General features: G+C 43.2%; 1 protein-coding gene across 3 annotated transcripts in view; it reads left to right on the top strand.

Annotated features, from left to right (window-relative positions):
- The window catches only part of LOC139155526 (protein disulfide isomerase Creld1-like), a 36,601-nt gene that overhangs the window by 3,939 nt on the left and 7,589 nt on the right, over positions 1 to 25,073 (top strand). For all 3 annotated transcript variants that reach the window (XM_070730692.1, XM_070730690.1, XM_070730691.1), the window contains 7 exons: positions 1,136 to 1,218; positions 6,708 to 6,818; positions 8,650 to 8,741; positions 11,265 to 11,441; positions 14,862 to 14,957; positions 20,216 to 20,299; positions 24,247 to 24,342. In XM_070730692.1, the coding sequence (XP_070586793.1) occupies positions 1,136 to 1,218; positions 6,708 to 6,818; positions 8,650 to 8,741; positions 11,265 to 11,441; positions 14,862 to 14,957; positions 20,216 to 20,299; positions 24,247 to 24,342 (739 nt within the window). The remainder of the gene's footprint in view (positions 1 to 1,135; positions 1,219 to 6,707; positions 6,819 to 8,649; positions 8,742 to 11,264; positions 11,442 to 14,861; positions 14,958 to 20,215; positions 20,300 to 24,246; positions 24,343 to 25,073) is intronic.

Genomic DNA, 25,073 nt, shown 5'->3' on the forward strand with positions numbered 1-25,073 from the left:
CACACAAGAAAGAATGATGTTTCTTCTACGCTTCCTATTTTTCCACGTAATCTCTGTCCTGTTCTATGGCCTTCCTCCAGCAAGACACAAGGGCGTGTATGCCCTGTTAGTACCACTCCTTGTTCTGGTCACAAAGCCATTTCTGCACTATGCAAATCACCTCTTCGTCATCCTCAAAATGTCTTCCACGAATGGCATCCATTCAGATCCACGCAGATTCTCCATAAACTACACACAAACGTTTGTGAATGTTCCCAACGGTTTCTTTCTCCGCAGTGAGAAATCCAATGACGACACACTGCTTGTAACGTACATCGCTTACAGACGCCTTTTCAAAACACTGCTGCAGCTTCGCTATCTGTCTGAAGAAAGGCAAAATTTACACACGCACTCCCGACAGTTCAAATAATGTATATCTAAAGTTTTGCATTTGTGCCATTACTATAGCCTCAGAAAATTTGTTTGGTGCATTACCTTCTGGGCGACCCTTGTATGTATGCAATGTATGCATTGATGAATGGAAAGTGGACCTTCCAATTTAGCTAGGCATTCATCTGCCTCCCCCCTGCCCCCCAGTCTCAGAAGGGAGTTTGGGGGGATGGAAGGGAAGTATTCTGGATCAAATGCTCTGGAACCACCTGCCCCCAGAGATTCGAATTGCCCCTACTCTTCCCGCCTTCTGCAAGATGTTGGAGACCTATCTATGTCGCCAGGCATGGGGGGAATAATTATCTCTTCCCCCCACTACCACCTTTTTTTTCCTGACTGTAATACATGAGAATGGTATGATTGTGCAGTAATGATTGTTTTTAATATCTATGGGTTTTAAATTTCATTGTTAATTTATATTGGATTTGTACTCTGTATATTTTATTACTGTTGTTGTGAACCGCCCCGAGTCTTCGGAGAGGGGCGGCATACAAATCTAATAAATAAATAAATAAATAAATAAATAAATAAATAAATAAATAAATGCTGCTGAGAGAGGTATGGAGATGTGTCGATGATGATAAGGGGCAGACAGCAGCAATGCAGAGGGTCGGTTTGTATCGCATGGGGTTGTGGGTTGTGATGCTGGGACGGGTGCAAGAAGATCAGCTCTGGCTTTGCTGTAAGGTTTCTCCTGCCTTCTCAGGGTCTGGAGCGGACACAGCGAGAGAACTTCGGGGGTGGGAACACCGCCTGGGAAGAAGAGAAGCTTGCCAAATACGCCAACAGGTGATTTGAAGGCTGGGCTGCCACCGGCCATTGGTGAGATGCTGATACTGCAGACCCCGGGGCCCTACGAGTATCCTTGTTGGGAAGTAGCAACCTCTTACTCTAGCATCCTGATCACATGAAGTCCAACGAGATGGGACTAAGACACCCAAGGCGAAGTCTCCTTTTTTAAAAACACACACACACCAGGGCTATGATAACTTAGATAGTTGCTTGGTTTTCAACATTATTGTGAAAGTTCTGACAATACCCCAGTTTATTTATTTTACATTATTTTTCATTTATTTTTATTTATTTATTTTTGTCAATCAAGTATAGGATAGTAGTTTATATAAACATAACATAGAAAGTAATGACAAATAGGACAGTAGGACAGGGACGATAGGCACAATGGTGCGCTTATGCAGGCCCTTAGAAAAGGGGAGAGGTCAACTGTAGACAATCTAAGGTTGAAGATTTTGGGGTTGGGGGAAGAAACAACAGAGTCAGGTAGTGAATTCCAAGCATTGATCACTCTATTGCTGAAGTCGTATTTTCTGCAGTAAAGTTTGGAGCAGTTTAAATTTAGTTTGAATTTATGTGCTCGTTTGTTGTTGTGGTTAAAGGTGAAGTAGTCATTAACAGGAAGGACATTTTGGTATATGATTTTGTGAATTGTGGTTAGAACCTTTTGACAGAAAGATTTTGCCAGAATCTTTATCACAATTGGAGGCTGACTGATAGTGTACACATGGACATCAACTCCCAGAATTCCTCAGCCAGCTTGGGTGGGGGAATTCTGGGAGTTGAAGTCCATGTGTCTTAAAGTCACCAAAGTTGGGAAGCCTTGTCTTAAAGAGAAGGTGGTTCTAATGAGGAAAAACCTGGAAAGAAGTCATTAAGTCTAGTCAATTTGCTGAGAAATCTACATTTTTGCCAGGAGAGCCGTAAAAAAAATGTTTCTGCAAGTATTGATTGCGTTCCTGTCCTTTGTCATCAAGATACTTTTCCTGTGTCTTTTACATTTATTCGTTTTTTAACAAAATGTTCATAGAACTTTCTTTAAATAGCAAACAAGCAAACAAATGTATGCATGTTCATATTGTTCTTAAGCATGGATGGCATATGAATTTAACAAATAGATGCAGGAACTCAATTCCAGTAATTTATTTATTTGCATCATTTGAGGTCTGACTCTAAAATCCACAATTTGGGTGAGGATATTCAATAATTTATCTTTCTTTTAGGGTATTTTTTTTATTTTTCTCCATACAAACCTTTCCAATACATTTTCAAAAATACTTTCATAATACTGTACAATAAAACCAGTATTGAGTTAGCAAGGCAATGAAAGTTGCCACCCCCAAAATTATTAGTTTCCAATTATCTTTGAGCTATTAATTCAGTCTTCAGCCTTATTGTACAGTTCTCAATATTGAGTTTATAAATGAGATCAATGGATATAAAACAAGCTTTCACTCTAAATGGATTTTCAGTGGATGATAAAGAAAGGCAACTTTCAATGGCTCTGAGTCTTGGTATCACTTGGTCTGTTTCATGTCTGTAGCTCTCGACCTATGACCATAACTGAGCCCAGAATTTCTGTCGCTCAGCGAGACAGTGAGTCTAAGTGAATTTTGTCCCATTTTACAACCTTTCTCGCTAGAATTGTTAAGTGAATCACTGCCATTGTTAAATCAGTAAAACAGTCGTTAAGTGAATCTGGCTTTCCCATTGGCTGTGCTGGTCAGAAGTTTGCAAAAGGCAATCACATGACCCCAGGAAACTGCAACCACCATAAATATGAACCGGTTGCCAAGCCGCCGAATTTTGATCACGTGACTATGCCGTGGTCATAAGTGTGAAAAAGTGTGAAAGTGTGAAAAACGGTCATCAATCACTTTTTTTCAGTACTGTTGTAACTTTGGTCACTAAACCAATGGTTGTACGTCGAGGACTATCTGTATAGATCTGTTTTTCTGCTTTGGGGGGTTTGCTAGTCCTTGTCCGCAGGAAAAAGCTCATCTCTATTTTAATTCTGAGTGCAGAATTCTGCTTTCTTAGATTCAGAATGCAGACGGTAAAAGTCATTTATTTTCTCCTTGAGAGAGGTGTAGGCAAAAAGCAAAGCAACTCATTACCAGACTCCGTGGTGTCAACCCCCAACATTTTTCCCTTAGACGTTCCACGGTTGACTTCTCCAGATTCCTTAGAGATCAGTAAGGGGCGAGCATAAGTGCACTAGTGTGCCTTCCGTCCCCTGTCCAATTGTCTCTCCTATATTTTATATATCTTTTCTTCCATCCATATCCTTCCTCTACTCTTCATTGATGTATTCTATTCTCATATCCCTTCTTCTATCCCTTCCCTGATATTTACTACTACACGTTTTTATTCTCTTTAGCTTTCAATTTGTATTGGACAAAATAAATAAATAAATAAAATAAAGTAATGATGTCAAGGAAATGTGGAGTGATTAAATCCTTCATTTTAGATCAGCAATGGGGAATCTTCCCAAATATTATTCACTTACTTACTTACTTACTTACTTACTTACTTACTTACTTACTTATTTACTTACTTATTAGATTTCTCTGCCATCCTTCTCCTGAGACTCAGGGCAGCTTACAACAAGACAAATATAAAATACAGTATGTGAGAAATTTAACATTTAAAATACTAAAAAACATCAAATCCAAAATCATATAAATCATCTGACAAGTTATATTCTAACTCTTAGATTATTGGACAACAGCTCCCAACTTTCCACAGGATTTCGAATTCTGACAGGGATTGTCGCCATTAAAGATTTGCCTTAGCTAATCATGAAATATATGGGGTGGAATGAAAAAATGAACAATTACCTTTTTCTCCCTTAAGGGATGGTTAAGCTTGTTATTTCATTAAAAATATCGGGCCATTTAAGGATAGCTCATAGAGTTATATAAAGAATGAGCAAGTTTTAAATTCAGCAAATTAATGTTGTCCTCACTTAGCTCAAATGAGATGTCAGTGAACCTAAGATTTATCTCTATGTACACACATGTGTATGTGTGTGTGTGTGTGTAACATATTTTTGCTGAATTTGAAATATATATATAGTTGTATATATTGATTAAGCATGTGGTAGGACATAGGTGGAGCTCAATTGCCTGAGTCCCATTTGGAGTGGGCGGCATAGAAGTCAAATTAATAAATAAATCATCTCCAAATTTATACCTTCCAATATTTAATAGGATTCCCAGATAGGAAGAGCATATGGACTGAGGTAGCTGGTTGGGAATTACGGAAGTTATCATTCTAATACTTTTGGGGAAATGGTATCGAGATTAATAGATTCAATTGTACCAATGAAGGTTGATTTCACTTCAGACTTAAATTGAAAAATTGAGCATGCACATAGGATGTAATTTTTCTCTGTGATGTCATCATTAATTAGCTGGGGAGTTTTCTATGTATGTATGTATGTATGTATGTATGTATGTATGTATGTATGTATGTATGTATACACACACACACACACAATCAAATCTGAAGTTCTTCTTTCTATTGTAACATTCCCCATGCCTCCTCTACGGTTGGACCTAGTTTGTTATCCCTTAATTATCCATTGTGTGAGTTTGGGTTTTGGTGAACTTGAAAGCTTATACTTTTAAAACAACAGCAACAAATTAAAGATACACGGCATCCTTTTATCCTTTTTTTCCCTTCATGCAGTAGATTTGCAGCGCAAAGCTGATTGCTGCGACAAGTTAAGGAAATGGTTGTGTGTGTGACAAACACCTTTCCTGTTTGTTCCATGTTTCCACAGCTGTTGCTCACAAGAATCCCCAGAGTCACTTGCCTCTCATTTTGCCAGCTCCTGACTTGACTCTGGGGAGGAAAGAAAGCATTGGGGACTGGGTGCTTGCCGAAAGAATATCTGGATGACATTTAGGAGAAAGACTATGAGGTTTATTTAAGGTTCCTGTGTGAAAGGTCAATAGAGAGATTTCTGAACGGTTAGTTGGACAAAAGGTATCTTAGGAGCAGTGTTATTCAAATTTGGACAGCTTGAAGATGGATGGGCTTCAACTCCTTTCTGACAGGGGAATTCTGGGATTTGAAGTCTACCCATGTTCGGACTGTCAAGGTTTTATTTTTATTTATTTACTTTGTCGAATACACAATGAGAGTTTTAGTGGGTGTATATATGCTGGCCACTGAAGCTGACTTGTAGATCTGAAGGTCAGCGGTTCAAATCTCATCACCGGCTCAAGGTTGACTCAGCCTTCCATCCTTCCGAGGTGGGTAAAATGAGGACCCGGATTGTGGAGGCAATAGCCTAGCTCTGTTTTAAAAAGTGCTATTGCTAACATGTTGTAAGCCGCCCTGAGTCTAAGGAGAAGAGCGGCATAAAAATCGAATAAATAAAAAAATAAATAAATACAGTACATAAATAAATAAATAAATAAATAAAATAAAATAAATAAAAAAATAAAATAAATAAATATACATACACACACATAGTAAAATACATGATGAAGGTGATAGAGGAGATACTCATAGTAAATATATCTATGAAAGAGTAGAAAAGAAGATATAGTAATAGAACATATCAATGAAAGAATAGAAGAAGAGATATAGGAATAGAAGAAAGGTGTAGGAGATATAGGAGAGCAATAGGACAGGGGACGGAAGGCACTCTAGTGCACTTGTACTCGCCCCTTACTGACCTCTTAGGAATCTGGAGAGGTCAACCGTAGATATTCTAAGGGTAAAGTGTTGGGGGTTTGGGGATGACACTATGGAGCTCGGTAATGAGTTCCACGTTTCAACAACTCGGTTACTGAAGTCATATTTTTTACAGTCAGGTTTGGAGCGGTTAATATTAAGTTTAAATCTGTTGTGTGCTCTTGTGTTGTTGTGGTTGAAGCTGAAGTAGTCGCCGACAGGCAGGACATTGCAGCATATAAACTTGTGGGCAAAATTTAGATCTTGTTTAAGGCGTCTTAGTTCTAGGCTTTCTAGGCCCAGGATTGAAAGTCTAGTCTCGTAGGGTATTCTGTTTCGAGTGGAGGAATGAAGGGCTCCTCTGGTGAAGTATCGTTGGACATTTTCAAGGGTGTTAATGTCTGAAATGCGATATGGGTTCCAAACAGATGAGCTGTGTTCGAGGATGTGTCTGGCAAAAGTTTTGTAAGCTCTTGTAAGCAGTGTGAGATTTCCAGAGCAGAAGCTACGTAGGATTAGGTTTACAACTCTTGAAGCCTTCTTGGCTATGTTGTTGCAGTGGGATTTGGCACTTAAATCTTTTGTTATTAGTATACAGAGGTCTTTAACCGAGTGGGGGTTATCTGTGATAATTTGATTTTGATTGTGATAATTTGAATAACACTAGCTTAGAGGGGATAACAGAGGGCTATTTGGATGAAGCAGACTTTCTAGGACAGAGTTGTCTTCTCCAATCCCCTCAATTCCCTTGTCCCAACTCCTTCAATTCTCATGCTTTCTCTTTCTCCCCATCCCAGTGAGACCCGTCTGTTGGAAGTATTGGAAAGTGTGTGTTCTACATCAGATTTTGCCTGCCATCAGCTGCTGGAGCAAAGCGAAGACCATGTAGAAAACTGGTGGTTCCATGAGTGAGTTAAAAAGCAAGAAGCAGACAGGAAACTTTAACTTACCGTATTTTTCAGAATATGAGACTCACCAGAGTACAAAATGCACCTTAATTTTGGGGGAGGAAAATAGGGAAAAGAATCTGCTTAGCACATATTCATCTGGCTAGCGCCCTTAGTCTGGTCAGCTTCAGCACATTATTTTATCCCCTGGTTAGGTCTTTTAAAAAACCTTATTTGGCGAGAGTAACAATGAAAAAGCTTGCAAGCCAGTAAGAGCTGGGAACATCATTAGCACCTGGAAAGAAACATTTGAAGCAAGTAGAGCAATGGAAAAAAACACTGTAAAGACTTAGGGCTTGGAAAACATTATTTTCAGAGAGTAACAATGACAGAGCTTGCAAGCCAGTAAGAGCTGGGAACATTGTTAGCACCTGGTTAGGACTGGAAAGAAACATTTGAAGCAAGTAGAGCAATGGAAAAAAACACTGTAAAGACTTAGGGCTTGGAAAACATTATTTTCAGAGAGTAACAATGACAGAGCTTGCAAGCCAGTAAGAGCTGGGAACATTGTTAGCACCTGGTTAGGACTGGAAAGAAACATTTGAAGCAAGTAGAGCAATGGAAAAAAAACCTGCAAAGACTTAGGGCTTGGAAAACATTATTTTCAGAGAGTACCAATGACAGAGCTTGCAAGCCAGTAAGAGCTGGGAACATTGTTAGCACCTGGTTAGGACTGGAAAGAAACATTTGAAGCAAGTAGAGCAATGGAAAAAAAACCTGCAAAGACTTAGGGCTTGGAAAACATTATTTTCAGAGAGTAACAATGACAGAGCTTGCAAGCCAGTAAGAGCTGGGAACATTGTTAGCACCTGGTTAGGACTGGAAAGAAACATTTGAAGCAAGTAGAGCAATGGAAAAAAACACTGTAAAGACTTAGGGCTTGGAAAACATTATTTGCAGAGAGTAACAATGACAGAGCTTGCAAGCCGGTAAGAGCTGGGAACATTGTTAGCACCTGGTTAGGACTGGAAAGAAACATTTGGAACAAGTAGAGCAATGGAAAAAAAACCCTGCAAAGACTTAGGGCTTGGAAAACATTATTTTCAGAGAGTAACAATGACAGAGCTTGCAAGCCAGTAAGAGCTGGGAACATTGTTAGCACCTGGTTAGGACTGGAAAGAAACATTTGGAACAAGTAGAGCAATGGAAAAAAAACCTGCAAAGACTTAGGGCTTGGAAAACATTCTTCACAGAGAGAAATAATGAAAGAGCCTGCAAGGTAAGAGCTGGGAAGATCGTTAGCAGCTAATCAGGGCTGGAAAAAAAGCTACATTCAGAGCATAAGCCGCACCCAAATTATCAGCCTCTTTTAGGGAGGAAAAAGGTGCTTCTTTTACTCCAAAAAACATGGTACTTGGTATCCAACAAGCCCAACCTGGGACCCTATTTATTACAGATTGTATCAGTATCCCCCTATATTAGCAGGAGGAAAACTCAAGTTTGGGGTTGAATAGAGGAACTTCAGTGATCCGTATCATTCAGCAGGCAAAGTTAAATTTAAAAACAAAACAATTCAGAGACAAAATACTGCTTCACTTGCAGAAATTCCTAGTTTAACTCCCAGCATCTCCAGGTAGGCCAGGAAACCACAAATATCACCACTAATCAGTTTTCAGACAATCCTGTGTTACGTGGACCAATGATTTCACTTTGTATCTGTGTCCTTCTTCTGCCCAGATACTCTTAAGGCAGTTTCATTCTTGGGAGTTGAGCAGAGCTCGTATCATTGATAAATTGCACCATGGTGGGATGAGGAGTAGCAATAACCAGAATATTATTGTTTTTTATATAGGCAGCAACGCCACCCGGACTTCTTCCAATGGCTGTGCATGGATACCCTGAAGTTATGCTGCCCACCTGGCACCTATGGCCTTGATTGCCAGAGTGAGTATTTCTAAGACTGCTAGAGTTTATTGGGAGGGATGTTCCAAGGGTCTTTGCGCATCTCTGACTGTTAGCTCATATGTGGATCCTCCAGAACCTGGCTGGAGCAAAGATTCCAGTTATTCTCCCGGATTTAATTTCTTAGCAGCATATATTTTTGTATTTTCATGTCTTCTGCTGATACTATAGCATGGCAGCATTTCCAGGGATGGGCTTCAAAAATTTTAACAAGGGGTTGTCTGCCCAGGTGTTGGGTGGGCGTGGCCATGGTGGGCGTGGCCTAGTTGGCCTCCTGCACCATGGCGGGAGGGGTGTTTTTACCCTCCCCGGCCTCCGGAGGCTTTCCTTGGGCCTCTGGGAGGGCGAAAACAGCCTCTCCAGGCTACAGATGTCAAGCTGGCGGTGATAAATTGGTGATAAATTAATGGTGATAAATTGTGATAAATTAATGGCTTGCTACACTATCTATAGAAAGCCTGATGTTTATGGGAACTTGGGAGGGGTGATTTTCATGAGGGAACTGATGCAGCCACAAAGCATTCTTTCGAGTGGTTCAAGGACATCCTATGCCCATCCACCTGGGTGGAAGCGGAAGAAAGACTGGCCACACTGGCACAATCTGAGCGGGCAACTTGACACATTTGTGGGTGGGGGACAAGAGATGTGAACTTTGAACTGGGTGGGGAACTCAGATTCAGGTTTCCCAGTGTAGGTACAAGGATGGCTCCAGCAATAAATTGGAACTTTGGGGAGTACTTTGGACTCCGATTTAGCTTAGATGTTACCTAGAACCTTAGCAACAGAGGGCGGGAAAAGGCCTGTTTTCGGCCTTCCCAAACTTCTGGTAGGTCTGTTTTTCACTCTCCCCGGGCCTCCGAGCATGTCCTACACTCCTGGAAAGGATGGGGTGGGTGGGTGGGACCAACTGGAAGTGGGGTTTGGGGGTTCTCCGAACTGAACAGAATCTTAGCTGCAAGTTCTCCCAAACCCCTGTGAATCCCCCAGCAGCAACAATCCCCTTGAGTATTTCATTTGGCTACCTGGGTGGACATGAAGAGAGTCCCAGCATTGCTAGAAGACAGAAGATGGGGGAAAGGATCATGAAAGTCTAATAATTAGCTGAGATGGCTTGTTTTTTAATAAAGATTTTCCTCGTTTAGAAAACAACTGACCAGCGCGTCTGACATTAAGTGAAGCAGTTGCTAAAGTGGAAAAAAATCACATGACTGCAACTACTTTCCTTTTCCCCCCCTTCTTCCACTCGTTGGCTTAATTATCCCCGCACTAAATGTGGGAATTAATATTTGCATTGGATAGGAAGGGATTACAAGAGAATAAGCAGCCACACAATGAGGAATACACATTGAAAGCGATACAGATGGCACTCATGAATGGGCTTAAGCAGACAGCCTGGGTATTCCTCAATGTGTGCCTGCTTACTCTCTTGCAATCCCTTTCTTTCCAAGGCTGAAGTGTTTAAAAGTAAAGGGGAAAAAAATTAAGATTGCAAAATGTAGGTCTGTGGAAGGGGGAGAAGATACGAGGTGAGTTGACAGGCTACAAGAATGGTGGAAGGTCTTAAGCATAAAATGTATCATGAAAGACTTCATGAACTCAAACTGTATAGTCTGGAGGACAGAAGGGAAAGGGGGGACGTGATCGAAACATTTAAATATGTTAAAGGGTTAAATAAGGTTCAGGAGGAAAGTGTTTTTAATAGGAAAGTGACCACAAGAACAAGGGGGCACAATCTGAGGTTAGTTGGGGGAAAGATCAGAAGCAACGTGAGAAAATATTATTTTACTGAAAGAGTAGTAGATGCTTGGAACAAATTTCCAGCAGACGTGGTTGGTAAATCCAAAGTAACTGAATTTAAACATGCCTGGGATAAACATATATCCATCCTAAGATAAAATACAGAAAATGGTATAAGGGCAGACTAGATGGTCCATGAGGTCTTTTTCTGCCGTCAATAGAAACATAGAAACATAGAAGTCAGACGGCAGAAAAAGACCTCATGGTCCATCTAGTCTGCCCTTATACTATTTCCTGTATTTTATCTTAGGATCTCCAGGCATGTTTAAATTCAGTTACTGTGGATTTATCAACCATGTCGGCTGGACATTTGTTCCAAGGATCTACTACTCCTTCAGTAAAATAATATTTTCTCACGTTGCTTTTGATCTTTCCCCCAACTAACTTCAGATTGTGTCCCCTTGTTCTTGTGTTCACTTTCCTATTAAAAACACTTCCCTCCTGGACCTTATTTAACCCTTTAACATATTTAAATGTTTCGATCATGTCCCCCCTTTTCCTTCTGTCCTCCAGACTATACAGATTGAGTTCATTAAGTCTTTCCTGATACGTTTTATGCTTAAGACCTTCCACCATTCTTGTAGCCCGTCTTTGGACCCATTCAATTTTGCCAATCTTCTATGTTTCTATGAGTTAAGAAATCCGAGCCCTGCAGAGTAGAGCCAAGTGCCATATCGGTTTCCACATCTGATTTCCATCTCTCTTCAGCCTGCCCTGGGGGTACCGAGAAGCCTTGTAGCGGATACGGGCAATGTGACGGCGATGGCACACGAGGGGGCACGGGTCTTTGCATGTGTCAGACCGGCTACGGCGGTCCCTTTTGCTCCGAGTGTGGGGATGGCTACTATGAAGCTGCTCGCAATGACAGCCACCTGGTATGTGCGGGTATGTAGAGTGTTTGTGCTGGGCTGGGGAAGGTTGGGGGGAATTGTCATTCTGTAATGTCTTGCTATGAGCCAGTTGGGTGTAAGTGGAGAAACATTGGGTGCGAAACCAGGATGTCACAGGCACAAAGCCAGCTGGGTGACCTTGGGCCAGTCACTTCTCTGAGTCCTAGGAAGGAAACAATGGCAAATCATTTTTGAAATCTGGCCAATAGCACTAGCACTTAGACTTGCCTTATTTTTCGCACCGGAGATTTTAGAGGTGGAAAACAAAGAAAAAAGTATTCTGAACTGCCATGTCCCTAGCAACAGCAGGGGGCGATATTCGGCAGGAAAAGAGTACGATCCTGATTGGTTAGCAGGGCAGTATAAATAACCTGCCATTTTGTAAGTTGTTCTCTTTCTGTGGTAATTGTTTTCCCAATAAAGTTGGTTATTGCATCGGCTGTCTGCCTCTCTTGAATACACTACATCAGAGGTCCCCAAACTTGGCAACTTCAAGACTTGTGAACTTCAACTCCCAGAATTCTCCAGCCAGCATAGCATGGCTGGAGAATTCTGGGAGTTGAAGTCCACAAGTCTTAAAGTTGCCAGGTTTGGGGACCTCTGCACTACATGAACCAAATGCTGTAGTAATGTATTATAATTTAATAAAATACCAGTGTAGCAGAATACTTTTTACAAACATGTATGCTTTTTGCAACCATGTACACTTTTTACAAACTTCAAACTTGACAGCTTTAAGACTTGTGGACTTCAACTCCCAGAATTCCTCCTCCAGTCATGCTGGCTCAGGAATGGGAGTTGAAGTTCACAAATCTTCAACTTGCCAAGTTTGAAGACCCTTGCACTCCTAACCCCCAACTCAGGGGTCTTCAAATTTGACAGCTTTAACACTAGTGGACTTCAACTCACAGAATTCCTCCTCCAGTCATGCTAGATGGGTAATTAGAAGACAAAAACAGCTCAATTTTTGTGAAAAACAGGCCGTTTTCTGCCCGTTTTTTCATAAAAAGTGGGTGGGGAAAGGGTCTGGGAAGACTGCAGGGAGCTCCTGGGTGCTGGGGGATGCCAAAAATGGCCATATTTTTGTGAAAAGGGGCCATTTTGTTTTACAAAAATGCACATTTTTGCCATTCCTCAGCACCCAAGATCTCTCTGCAGGTGGGGGTTGGGCTTCGGTACAACATATCCACCCTCTTTTCGGGGTGGGAGGATGAAAATACAGTATATAACGCTTTACAGTGCTTTATTTGTTTTTGGTTTTTCAATGAAATGAAAAATGAAAAAGTGAGGTTTCTCTGAACGTTTCAAGTTTTCTGGCCATAGAAAACAGCACTTCTGCTACATTGCAGAACCACGCTGAGTAAGAATTACCAGAAAATTAAATTAAGGGGATGATTTTGAAAATGTTAGGATCAATTCCTCCAGAAAATCATTGGACCACATCTTTGCTTTTGCTGACTCAAAAATTGCTTTATATTAGAACCTCTTATCAGCCAGAATGGCAGATTCGAGGGTTTTTAAAAATTAAAATAAACTTTTGGTCATTTTGTCAGCAGCTTCTTAGACAAAGACAGGAGTTAATCTCCTTAGTTTCTTTTTAATTAGCACAATTCCTTTTTGTTCACTTGCACCCATGCATTTAGCAAGCAGCAAATGTAGATTTTTTAAAAAAGAATAGAATAGAATAGAATAGAATTCTTTATTGGCCAAAATGATTGGACACACAAGGAATTTGTCATTGGTGACTATGCTCTCAGTGTACACAAAAGAAAAGATACATCTGTCAAGAATCATGAGGTACAATCATTAATTAAAATAACTGCAGCCTACAAGTCCAGGCTCAGTAAAGGAACTGTATTTTTAGCAATGCTTTTTCTTACATATAAGAAGAGATAAAGGGAAATAAAGAAAAAGCAGAGGGATTGCTGGTATTTCTCTTAGCGTTGTAAGGTAATGAGGAACATTATCTTTATAGCAACAAACACAAGAACATGCAGCGTGCCTGCCTAGACACACACCAAACTCAATAAATTACCTTACACCACCCTAGAAATGTTGCATTTTACAATAGAATAACAGAGTTGGAAGGGACCTTGGAGGTCTTCTAGTCCAACCCCCTGCTTAGGCAAGAAACCCTACACCACTTCAGACAAATGGTTATCCAACATCTTCTTAAAAGCTTCCAGTGTTGGGGCATTCACAACTTCTAGAGAAAAGCTGTTCCATGGATTAATTGTTCTGTCACGGAATTTCTTCAAGACTGTGTTTTAAATACGGTCTGCTTTAAAAGCTTTCCAGAGCAAACAAATTAAACTTTCACAATCAACCCAGTCAATGTTGTATTAATACTATCGCATCTCAGACATTAACACTCTTGAAAATGTCCAAAGATACTTCACCAGAAGAGCCATTCACTCCTCCACTTGAAACAGAATACCCTACGAGACTAGACTTTCAATCCTGGGCCTAGAAAGCCTAGAACTAAGACGCCTTAAACATGATCTAAGTATTGCCCACAAGATCATATGCTGCAACGTCCTGCCTGTCACACAACAGATTTAAACTTAATATTAACCGCTCCAAACTTGACTGTAAAAAATATGACTTCAGTAACCGAGTTGTTGAAGCGTGGAACTCATTAGTGTCATCCCCAAGCCCCCAACACTTTACCCTTAGATTATCTACGGTTGACCTATCCAGATTCCTAAGAGGTCATTAAGGGGCGAGTACAAGTGCACTAGAGTGCCTTCCGTCCCCTGTCCTATTGCTCTCCTATATCTCCTATACCTTTCTTCTATTCCTATATCTTCTTTTCTATTCTTTCATAGATATATTTTACTATGAGTATCTCCTTTATAACCTTCATCATGTATTTTACTATGTCTGTGTGTGTGTCTGTCACATGTTTTTTTGCTGAATTTGAAAATTAAGGGAGACTAGGATAGATCTATTTCAGCCTTATTTTGGCCTCATCAGCTAGCCGTACCCACTGGGACTTCAACCTGCAACCTTTGCCTTGTAAGGCAGATAATTATCCTCTAGGCTACAGTATCCAATCCCTTCAGGTATATATATATATATATATATACCCACTAAAACTCTTTGTGTATTGGACAAAATAAATAAATAAAATAAATAAATAAATAAATAAGTATATTTACAGTTACATTTTTAGCACCTCACATGCATTTATGTGTACCCCCACCACACACTTAATGTTATCTGTCAATAAAAACAACAGATTTGCAACCTACTCATCCCAAAGCAAAGGTTTTTTTAAAAAAAAAAAATGACTGTAGTTTATGTGGCAGGTTGGCCGGGAGGCATACAAATGGGAATTGTGTTTTCTTCAAGCTTCCAACCCAGCTCACTTGTAAACTGTGTTCCCTTTCACCCAATTCTCTCTCCCACCCAGAGTGCTACCGGGCCTGTGGGCGCTGTTCAGGCCCTGAGGATACCAGCTGCCTTCGCTGCAAGAGAGGCTGGATGCTGCACAACCTACGATGCATCGGTGAGCCTGGTGTAAAGGAGTGTGCAGAGTGATCACTGAGTTATAGAGGATGCCCATGCGCAAAGGAAACGTGGAATCCTAGCAGATATCCAGTAGTTAATCAGGAGATATGAGTAATGATTCAGTTTAACAATACTACAAGCCTTACTTGCACAGTTCACAAATACATAAACCCTCATTGAACACACAGTTCTTACTATAGCAGTCAGAAATACCAAACAGACAGATAACAGAGAGAGCAGAGAGAGAATCATGCTTTATTTATTTATTTATTTATTTATTTATTTATTTATTTATTTATTTATTTATTTATTTATTATCTAGATTTGTATGCCGCCCCTCTCCGCAGACTCGGGGTGGCTCTTTTTCAATAGAGCTTCTGGCTCCCTCTTGTGGCAATTTGCAACACTACCTCTTAAAGCTATAGTACTTTAATACAAACAAATATTCATTGTTAGCTTATTTATATATTGCCAACCCAACTATTTTATACAAAGTACTAACACCTGTGACCCAGAAATAATTTGGAATCGACTTGGTGATGTTTGAAAAGGAAGAAATTCCTTCAAAGACCCTTTGCTTCTGGATAGGGTACAGGTAGTCCTTGATTTATGACCGGTCACTTAGTGACTTTCAAAAACATAATAGGCACCCCCCACACACACACAAAAAGGGGTTTATAAGCCAGTTCCTCCCCCCCCCCTCCACAGACAGACAGACTGAGAGACTGAATTTTGGGAACTTGGGAACTGGCCAGCTTTAAGGGCTGTTTGTAATGTTCGACAGTCACGACTGACCCTGATTTATGACATTTTTGATGAAAATGTTCCATGGTGAACTTAACAACTGTCTTAAAGACTGCTGCAAAAAAGAATGGTCACAAAATTGAATCGGTCATTTAACGATTGCCCTGACCTATGAGAATAATTGGGAGGCTCTGTTAAAATTGTAAGACAAGGGCTATCTATACTGCATTCACTAAATAATCATGGAGATAGGTAGTCTACAACCTGGGAGCACAATTGAGCACAATATTTATTATGATTAAGCCAAGGCAGTTGTTAAATGGGTTTTGTCCCATTTTACAACCTTTCTTGTCACAGTTGTTAAGTGAATCGCTGCAGTTGTTAAATTAGTAAAAACGTTGTTAAGTAAAGCTGGCTTTCCCATGGACTTTGTTTGTTGGAAGGTCACAAAAGTGGGTCACATGATCCCCAAATACTGCAAACACCATAAATATGTACCAGTTGCCAAGCGGTAAAGGTCGTAAGTGTGAAAAACATGGGGGGGAGTTAGAAACACCGTTGCAAAGTGAATCTGGCTTCCCATTGACTTCGCAATAGGGGATCACATGACACTACAGCTGTCATCATAAATATGAACCAAGCATCCTAACTTTGATCACATGACCACGGGGATGCTGCTCCAGTTGTAAGTATGAAAAATGATCTTAAGTTATTTCTTTCAGTGCAATTTTTGGCCGATCTGGAAGCTGAAACGGAGGTGGGGAATCCCAATAGGGAATTCCATGGGCGGAGCTTTGACGTCACGAAGACTTCCTTCCTGGAGACCACATTTCAGCTGATCAGGAAGGACGTCTTCGTGACGTCAAAGCTCCGCCCATGGAATTCCCTATTGGGATTCCCCACCTCCGTTTCAGCCTCCAGATTGGCCGAAAATGCCGCTGCCGATTGCAAAAACGGCGCTCCGCCGGGCGCCGCCGCCCGGCTGTAACCTTCTAAAACAGCCGGGCGCTTCTCGGCGGCCTCCAGAACCTGAACCCGAACTTTTGCCGAACTTCTGGGTTCGGCATTCGGGAGAATGCCGAAAAGCCCACCGGCTGTTTTAAAAGGTGACAGCCGGGCGGCGGCGCCCAGCGGAGCGCCATTTTGCGATCTGCGGTGGGTTCGTAAGCTGGAAAAAGTTCGTAAGAAGAGGCAAAATATTTCCGAACCCTGGGTTCGTATCTCGAGATGTTCGTATCACGAGGGGTTGGTATCACGAGGTACCACTGTACAGTAAAAGTAAAGTGAATGCTGAGTCATGTTGCTTCAGCAGAATGATGCAATCTGTTCTATGATCTGATTGGTCAGTACAAGTATATAATGTAATACACCTTTTGTGTGGGTTTGGTCTGGTTTGATGGTTTGTTTGGCTTAGTAGTTTAGCATAGTGTGGTCTGATGGTAGTTGGTTGGTTGGTGGTTTGTTCTGTAATATAGTGAATAATTACTTTTTGATACTGAAGAGTCTTCTGAAGAAAGAACTCCTGCTGTTGTGTCTTTATTGAGAAAACTACCCAGTGCTTGGTATCCGCCATGTTTCCAACAAAAATTCAAAATAACTCTGACAGCCATAATAAATTTAATAAGTAAAATTTATAAGAAAAGAAGGACCAGGGGAGACACAATAGCAGTGTTCCAATATCTCAGGGGCAGCCACAAAGTAGAAGGAGTCAACCTATTCTCCAAAACACCTGAGGATAGGACAAGAAGCAATGGGTGGAAACTAAATAAGGAGAGAAGTAACTTAGAACTAAGGAGAAATTTCCTGACAGTGAGAACAATTAATCAGTGCCTCCAAAAGTTTTTAAGAAGCTGTTAGATAACCATTTGTCTAAAGTAATGGAGAGTTTCCTGCCTAAACATGGGTTGGACTAGAAGATCCCTTCTAACTCTGGTAGTAATAGTAGTAGTAGTAGTAGTAGTAGTAGTAGTAGTAGTAGTAGTAGTAACAGCAACATGCAAAAGCTCAAAGGAGAATCTTAAGATCCCTCAGTCAGAATGGAGAGAGTAGAGGAAAGAGGGAGAGAAAATATTGATCTCTCTATAGAAACATAGAAGTCTGACGGCAGAAAAAGACCTCATGGTCCATCTAGTCTGCCCTTATACTATTTTCTGTATTTTATCTGAGGATGGATATATGTTTATCCCAGGCATGTTTAAATTCAGTTACTGTGGATTTATCTACCACATCTGCTGGAAGTTTGTTCCAAGGATCTACTACTCTTTCAGTAAAATAATATTTTCTCACGTTGCTTTTGATCTTTCCCCCAACTGAATCTCATGGTCTGAATCCGATCGAACACTTGTAAGAGCTTTTATTAAGACTTACAAAGTGGCGCTCAAGGCGGCAAGATGCGCGTACCATGCCGCCTTGATTGCATCAGCGGAATCCCGCCCGGCCGCTCTGTTTAGGGTGACCCGCTCCCTTCTTAACCAGGGGGGAGTTGGGGAGCCCTTACAGAGTAGTGCCGAGGATTTTAACACGTTTTTCGCTGATAAAGTCGCTCAGATTCGGGCCGACCTCGACTCCAATTGTAAAACAGAGTCGACTGACAACGAGTCAGTCGAGGTGACTGGGGCACGTACTTGTCCACCTGTCTGGGAAGAGTTTGATCTGGTGACACCTGATGAAGTGGACAAGGCCATTGGAGCTGTGAGTTCCGCCACCTGTTTACTGGATCCGTGTCCCTCCTGGTTGGTTTCGGCCAGCAGGGAGGTGACACGGAGCTGGGCCCAGGAGATTACCAACGCTTCCTTGGGGAGGGGAGTTTTTCCATCACTCTATAAAGAAGCGCTTGTGCGCCCCCTCCTCAAGAAGCCCTCCCTGGACCCAGCTGTGCTTAATAACTATCGTCCAGTCTCCAACCTTCCCTTTATGGGGAAGGTTGTCGAGAAGGTGGTGGCACTCCAGCTCCAGTGGTCCTTGGAAGAAGCTGATTATCTAGGTCCCCAGCAGTCGGGTTTCAGGCCCGGTTACAGCACGGAAACCGCTTTGGTCGCGTTGATGGATGATCTCTGGCGGGCCCGGGACAGGGGTTTATCCTCTGTCCTGGTGCTCCTTGACCTCTCAGCGGCTTTCGATACCATCGACCATGGTATCCTTCCGCACCGGCTGGAGGGGTTGGGAGTGGGAGGCACTGTTCTCCAGTGGTTCTCCTCCTACCTCTCTGGCCGGTCGCAGTCGGTGTTAGTGGGGGGTCAGAGGTCGGCTCCAAGGTCTCTCCCTTGTGGGGTGCCTCAGGGGTCGGTCCTCTCCCCCCTGCTATTTAATATCTACATGAAACCGCTGGGCGAGATCATCCAAGGGCATGGGGTGAGGTATCATCAATACGCGGATGATACCCAGCTTTACATCTCCACCCCATGCCCAGTCAACGAAGCGGTGGAAGTGATGTGCCGGTGCCTGGAGGCTGTTGGGGCCTGGATGGGTGTCAACAGACTCAAGCTCAACCCGGATAAGACGGAGTGGCTGTGGGTTTTGCCTCCCAAGGACAATCCCATCTGTCCATCCATTACCCTGGGGGGGGGAATTATTGACCCCCTCAGAGAGGGTCCGCAACTTGGGCGTCCTCCTCGATCCACAGCTCACATTAGAACAACATCTCTCAGCTGTGGCGAGGGGGGCGTTTGCCCAGGTTCGCCTGGTGCACCAGTTGCGGCCCTATCTGGACCGGGACTCATTGCTCACAGTCACTCATGCCCTCATCACCTCGAGGTTCAACTACTGTAATGCTCTCTACATGGGGCTACCTTTGAAAAGTGTTCGGAAACTTCAGATCGTGCAAAATGCAGCTGCGAGAGCAGTCATGGGCTTACCTAGGTATGCCCATGTTTCATCATCACTCCGCAGTCTGCATTGGCTGCCGATCAGTTTCCGGTCACAATTCAAAGTGTTGGTTATGACCTTTAAAGCCCTTCATGGCATTGGACCAGAATATCTCCGAGACGCCTCCTGCCGCACGAATCCCAGCGACCGATTAGGTCCCACAGAGTGGGCCTTCTCCGGGTCCCGTCAACTAAACAGTGTCGGTTGGCGGGCCCCAGGGGAAGAGCCTTCTCTGTGGCGGCACCGGCCCTCTGGAACCAACTCCCCCTGGAGATTAGGACTGCCCCTACTCTTCCTGCCTTCCGTAAACTCCTTAAAACCCACCTTTGCCGTCAGGCATGGGGGAACTGAAACATCTCCCCCTGGGCATGTTTAATTTATGCATGGTATGTCTGTGTGTGCGTCTGTTAGCATATGGGTTTTTTTAAATATTTAAATATTTTTAAATTTGTCTGTTTACTTATGATTTGTTTCTACATGTTGTGAGCCGCCCCGAGTCTTCGGAGAGGGGCGGCATACAAATCTAAGTAATAAATAAATAAAAATAAATAAACTAACTTCAGATTGTGTCCCCTTGTTCTTGTGTTCACTTTCCTATTAAAAACACTTCCCTCCTGATCTCTCTTGATCTCTCTGTCTCTCTTACAGACATAGACGAATGTGGCACTGATATGGCACACTGTCGCAGCAACCAGTTTTGTGTCAATACAGAAGGCTCCTACGAATGCCGAGGTAAGAGATTAAAGCTTCCCAAGTGAACCGTCTGTTGCTTTCCACCTTAATGTGCTTGGAACACATTCAAGAAGCAGACCTGCTTCTGCTGGGGAAACAGATCGGATGACTCTGCTCCTATGGATAATGTGTGGAAGTCATGCAGTTAGCCCGTCAACCCTCATTTTGTCTTGCTTTGGGGCATGAATCCTAATATAGATGAGGCTGTTGAAGTTCTTCAGGGAAGCAACAATGGCAGAATCTTCCTGCTGAGAACATTGTTTTTCTCCCCAGTCTCCCATAGGTTGACATTCTTATATATATTTAGGCAGGTGGCTAGGTTTACACCTATGACAGCCACCTATGGTTCAGTCATAAGCAGGAAGCAGCAGATGGAATGATGCTTCATGCTAGGCTTGTGTGCGTATGTGTGTGCCTTTGAGTCAGTTTCTGACCGCTGCCCATTTCTTGGGCCAATCCCTGCGGTTTTCTTGGCAAGGTTTTTGGGAAGGGATTTGCCCTTGCATTTTATTTTATTTTATTTTATTAGTTTACATTTATATTTATATTATTTATATTATTATTTATATTTATATTATTTATACAGTATTTATATTATTTATATTTATATTAATATTTATATTTATATTATTTATTTATATTTATATTTGGCGGGCCCCAGGGGAAGAGCCTTCTCTGTGGCAGCCCCGGCCCTCTGGAATCAACTCCCCCCGGAAATTAGAATTGCCCCCACCCTCCCTATCTTTCGTAAACTACTCAAGACTCACTTATACCGCCAGGCATGGGGGAGTTGAGACACCTTTCCCCCAGGCTCTTTTATACTTTGTTTTATGTTTGGCATGAATGCGTTGTTTGGTTTTTTAAATAATGATAGGGTTTTATATGTTTTTTAATATTAGATTTGTTATACTATAATATTGTTTTTATTATTGTTGTGAGCCGCCCCAAGTCTTCGGAGAGGGGCGGCATACAAATCTAATAAATTATTATTAATTATTATATTTATAATCATATTCCTATTCACATTTACATTTATATCCATATTTATATTTTTGTTTGTTTGCTGATTGATTCATTGATTGATTGGATTTCTAAGCCGCCCTTCTGTGGACTCAGGGCAGCTTACATGTCAAAATCAATATAATACACATCAGACAAACCCAATAAACCAGGGGTCCCCAACCGCCGGGCCGTGGACCAGTACCGGGCCGTGGGGCATGTTGCACCGGTCCGCAGAGTTAGCAGCTGCTGTGGAGCTGGCGAGTGCCAAGCTGTTTCCTATCTCTTTCCCCTCCCGTTCACTCGGGACCGCTGTTTGCCTCGGGCCGAGAAAACTTTTGCTTGCTTGCTTCCTTCCTTTCCTGTCTTTCTTCCCTCATCAAAAGTGGTCTATTTCCTCCTCGCAAAGCCCTCGCTCTGCCTGCAGCTCAGACGGAAAGGCTTTGGCATTGTGCAGCTCTTTTTTTGCTAGGCTTTCCCGGGGGCCTGGGTGGGAGCGAAGCCAGGGGTGTGCGTGTGGCCATGAAGCCCCCACCACCAGCTCTGGTAATTTTCTTTTGGAAGGATTCCTTGCTTCAAGAAAATTACCGGACCTGGCAGTGGTGGGCGCTCCAAGCAGGCAGCGATTGCAAAGGAAGGCAACTGTGTCCGTGGAGGCACCTCCCCCACCTCTGGGATTATTTGCTGCAAACCCAGCCGGAGCAGGCGGGGGGGGGGGGGTGTCCTCTGAAACTGATGGAAGGAACGAAGCAAGCAAGCAAAAGTTTTCTCCCTCAGGTGGACCGCCTCGGCTGGAGGCAAACGGCGGTCCCGAGTGAACGGGAGGGGAAAGAGACAGGAAACCATACCCTCTTAGCCTTCCTCCCTCTGTCACCTCGGCTCCCCTGCAAAATTAAAAGGGGGGGGGAGGAAAGAGAGGCAGTGGAACGATAAGCTACACCCCCATGCTTAATCCCGTCCCCCAACCACACCCCTTTCTGTCCCCACCGGGCCATAGAAAAATTGTCTTGGTGAAACTGGTCCCTGGTGGAAAAAAGGTTGGGGACCACTGCAATAAACCTAAAAACAATACAAAACCAAGTCTAAAACCCCCACATTAGACTAACACTTGTTCACTATCAATCATTCATAGAAACATAGAAGATTGACGGCAGAAAAAGACCTCATGGTCCATCTAGTCTGCCCTTAAACTACTTCCTGTATTTTATCTTAGGATGGATATATGTTTATCCCAGGCATGTTTAAATTCAGTTACTGCGGATTTACCCACCACGTCTCCTGGAAATTTGTTCCAAGCATCTACTACTCTTTCAGTAAAATAATATTTTCTCACGTGGCTTCTGATCTTTCCCCCAACTAACCTCAGATTGTGCCCCCTTGTTCTTGTGTTCACTTTCCTATTAAAAACACTTCCCCCCTGAACCTTATTTAACCCTTTAACACATTTAAAAGTTTCACCCACGTCCCCTACTTTCCCTTCTGTCCTCCAGACTATACAGGTTGAGTTCATTAAGTCTTTCCTGATAAGTTTTATGCTTAAGACCTTAAGATTCATAGCATTGACCGGAGCATGAGGTAATGCTCAATGACCCCAAGCCTGCCGGCAGAGGTGTATTTCTAAGGCTTTATGAAAGGCCAAGAGAGTGGGAGTGGCACGAATCTCTGGGGGGACCTGATTCCAGAGGATTGGAGCTGCCACAGAGAAGGTGCTACCCCTAGGGCCCGTCAGATGGCATTTCGAGACTGCCTTATGCCACACGAATCCCAGCGCCCGGTTAGGTCCCACAGAGTTGGTCTTCTCTTGGTCCCGTCAACTAAACAATGTCGTCTGGCGGGACCCAGGGGAAGAGCCTTCTCTGTGGTGGCTCTGACCCTCTGGAATCAGCTCCCTCCAGAGATTAGAACTGCCCCCACCCTCCTTGCCTTTCGTAAACTCCTTAAAACCCACCTCTGTCGTCAAGCGTGGGGGAACTGAGACATCTCCCCCTGCCTATGTAGTTTTTATGCATGATATGACTGTATGTATGTTTTTTATATTGGGGTTCCTTGCTTTTTAGACTTTTTAAAGGTACTACAGTATTGTTATTTTAGATTCTAATTATTAGATTTGTCATTATGTATTGTTTTTATCACTGTTGTGAGCCGCCCCGAGTCTGCAGAGAAGGGCGGCATACAAATCTAATAAATAATAATAATAATAATAATAATAATAATAATAATAATAATAATAATAATTGCTTAGTTGACGGGACCCGAAGAAGGCTGGCTCTGAGCTCTAACCAGTTGCTGGGATACATGAAGCAGTATTTCCTCGTTCCTAAGTCTGGGAGATAAGGACTGGCCTCAGATCGCCTAGCTGGCTTTGTACCCAAGGAGGGGGCTAGAATTCCCAGTCTCCGGGCTTCTAACCTGATGCCTTAACTGCTACACCAAAGTGGCTGTGGCTTATACATAAAAATAATGTTCTAACATTTCTCCCTTACCTTTTCATTCAGCCGGCCACCCAGCCTTACTTATTATCCCTAGGGCCAGTATAGTTACCCTATTGCACACATGCCAGAGGTGCCATGCAGACCCCTTTCTATGGGCATGGGCACCATCGCTAGCTGCTCTTCTGGTTTCCGGCACACTTGCTGGTCTTTGCTGGTGCAGGAGCACCGGCAAACGGCCTGAAAACAGCCCCGAAAATGGCCAAAAACGGTCTGAAAACCAGCCAAAAAACAGGCATGCGCACACACCGGCCAGCTGTACACTGAAAGACAAAGACAAATTCATTGTGTCCAATCACACTTGGCCAATAAAGAATTCTGCTCTTTGGATTTCTGCCATGTATGCATATTCCGGTTTGGGCACTCGGTGCCGAAAAGGTTCACCATCATATCCTTAAGGAGGGGGAGGTGACAATGCCTATGTCCATCTATTCATTTCACCCTCTACTTTCTCTTCAGACTGTGCCAAGGCTTGCATTGGCTGCATGGGTGCTGGGCCTTCTCGCTGCAAGAAATGCAACAGGGGCTACCGGAGAGATGGTGTCAAATGCCTTGGTAAGTTCAACCGTCGCCCCTTTCTATGCGAGAGTTCGCGTGAGGGATTCTCGGTGCTCTCTCTCCTGGCCGGCCGAAACGTGGACTCCAGGAAGGACGTCTTTGTGACGTCAAAGCTCCGCCCATGGAATTCCCTATTGGGATTCCCCACCTCCGTTTGAGCCTCCCGACCAGCCGACAGCTCTGCGGCTCTTTTACAAAGCTGACAGCCGGGCGGCGGGGCTTCTCAGCGTCCTCCTGAACCCAAACCCCGAACCTGAACTTTTGCCGAACTTCCGGGTTCGGCGTTCGGGAGAACGCTGAGAAGCCCCCCAGCTGTTTCAAAAGGCAACAGCCGGACAGCGGGGCTTCTCGGCGGCCTCCCGAACGCCGAACCTGGAAATTTGGCAAAAATTCGGGTTTGGCGTTCGGGTTCGGGAGGACGCCGAGAAGCCCCCTGGGTGTTTCAAAAAGCGACAGCCGGGCGGCGGGGCTTCTCGGCAGCCACCCGAACCCGAACTTTTGCCGAACTTCCGGGTTTGGCGCTTGGGCGGTGGGTTCGTAAGATGGAAAAAGTTCGGGAGAAGAGGCAAAAAATTTCCGAACCCCGGGGTCATATCGCGGAAAGTTTGTATGGTGAGGGGTTCGTATCACGAGGTACCACTGTATACTGTTTCAGTGCAGGGGGTGGGCTTCAAAGACTTTAACAAGGGGTTCTCTGCCCAGTTGCTGGGTGGGTGTGGCCATGGTGG

The sequence above is a fragment of the Erythrolamprus reginae genome, unplaced genomic scaffold, assembly GCF_031021105.1.
Source record: "Erythrolamprus reginae isolate rEryReg1 unplaced genomic scaffold, rEryReg1.hap1 H_27, whole genome shotgun sequence".
Taxonomy (NCBI): Eukaryota; Metazoa; Chordata; class Lepidosauria; order Squamata; family Dipsadidae; genus Erythrolamprus; species Erythrolamprus reginae.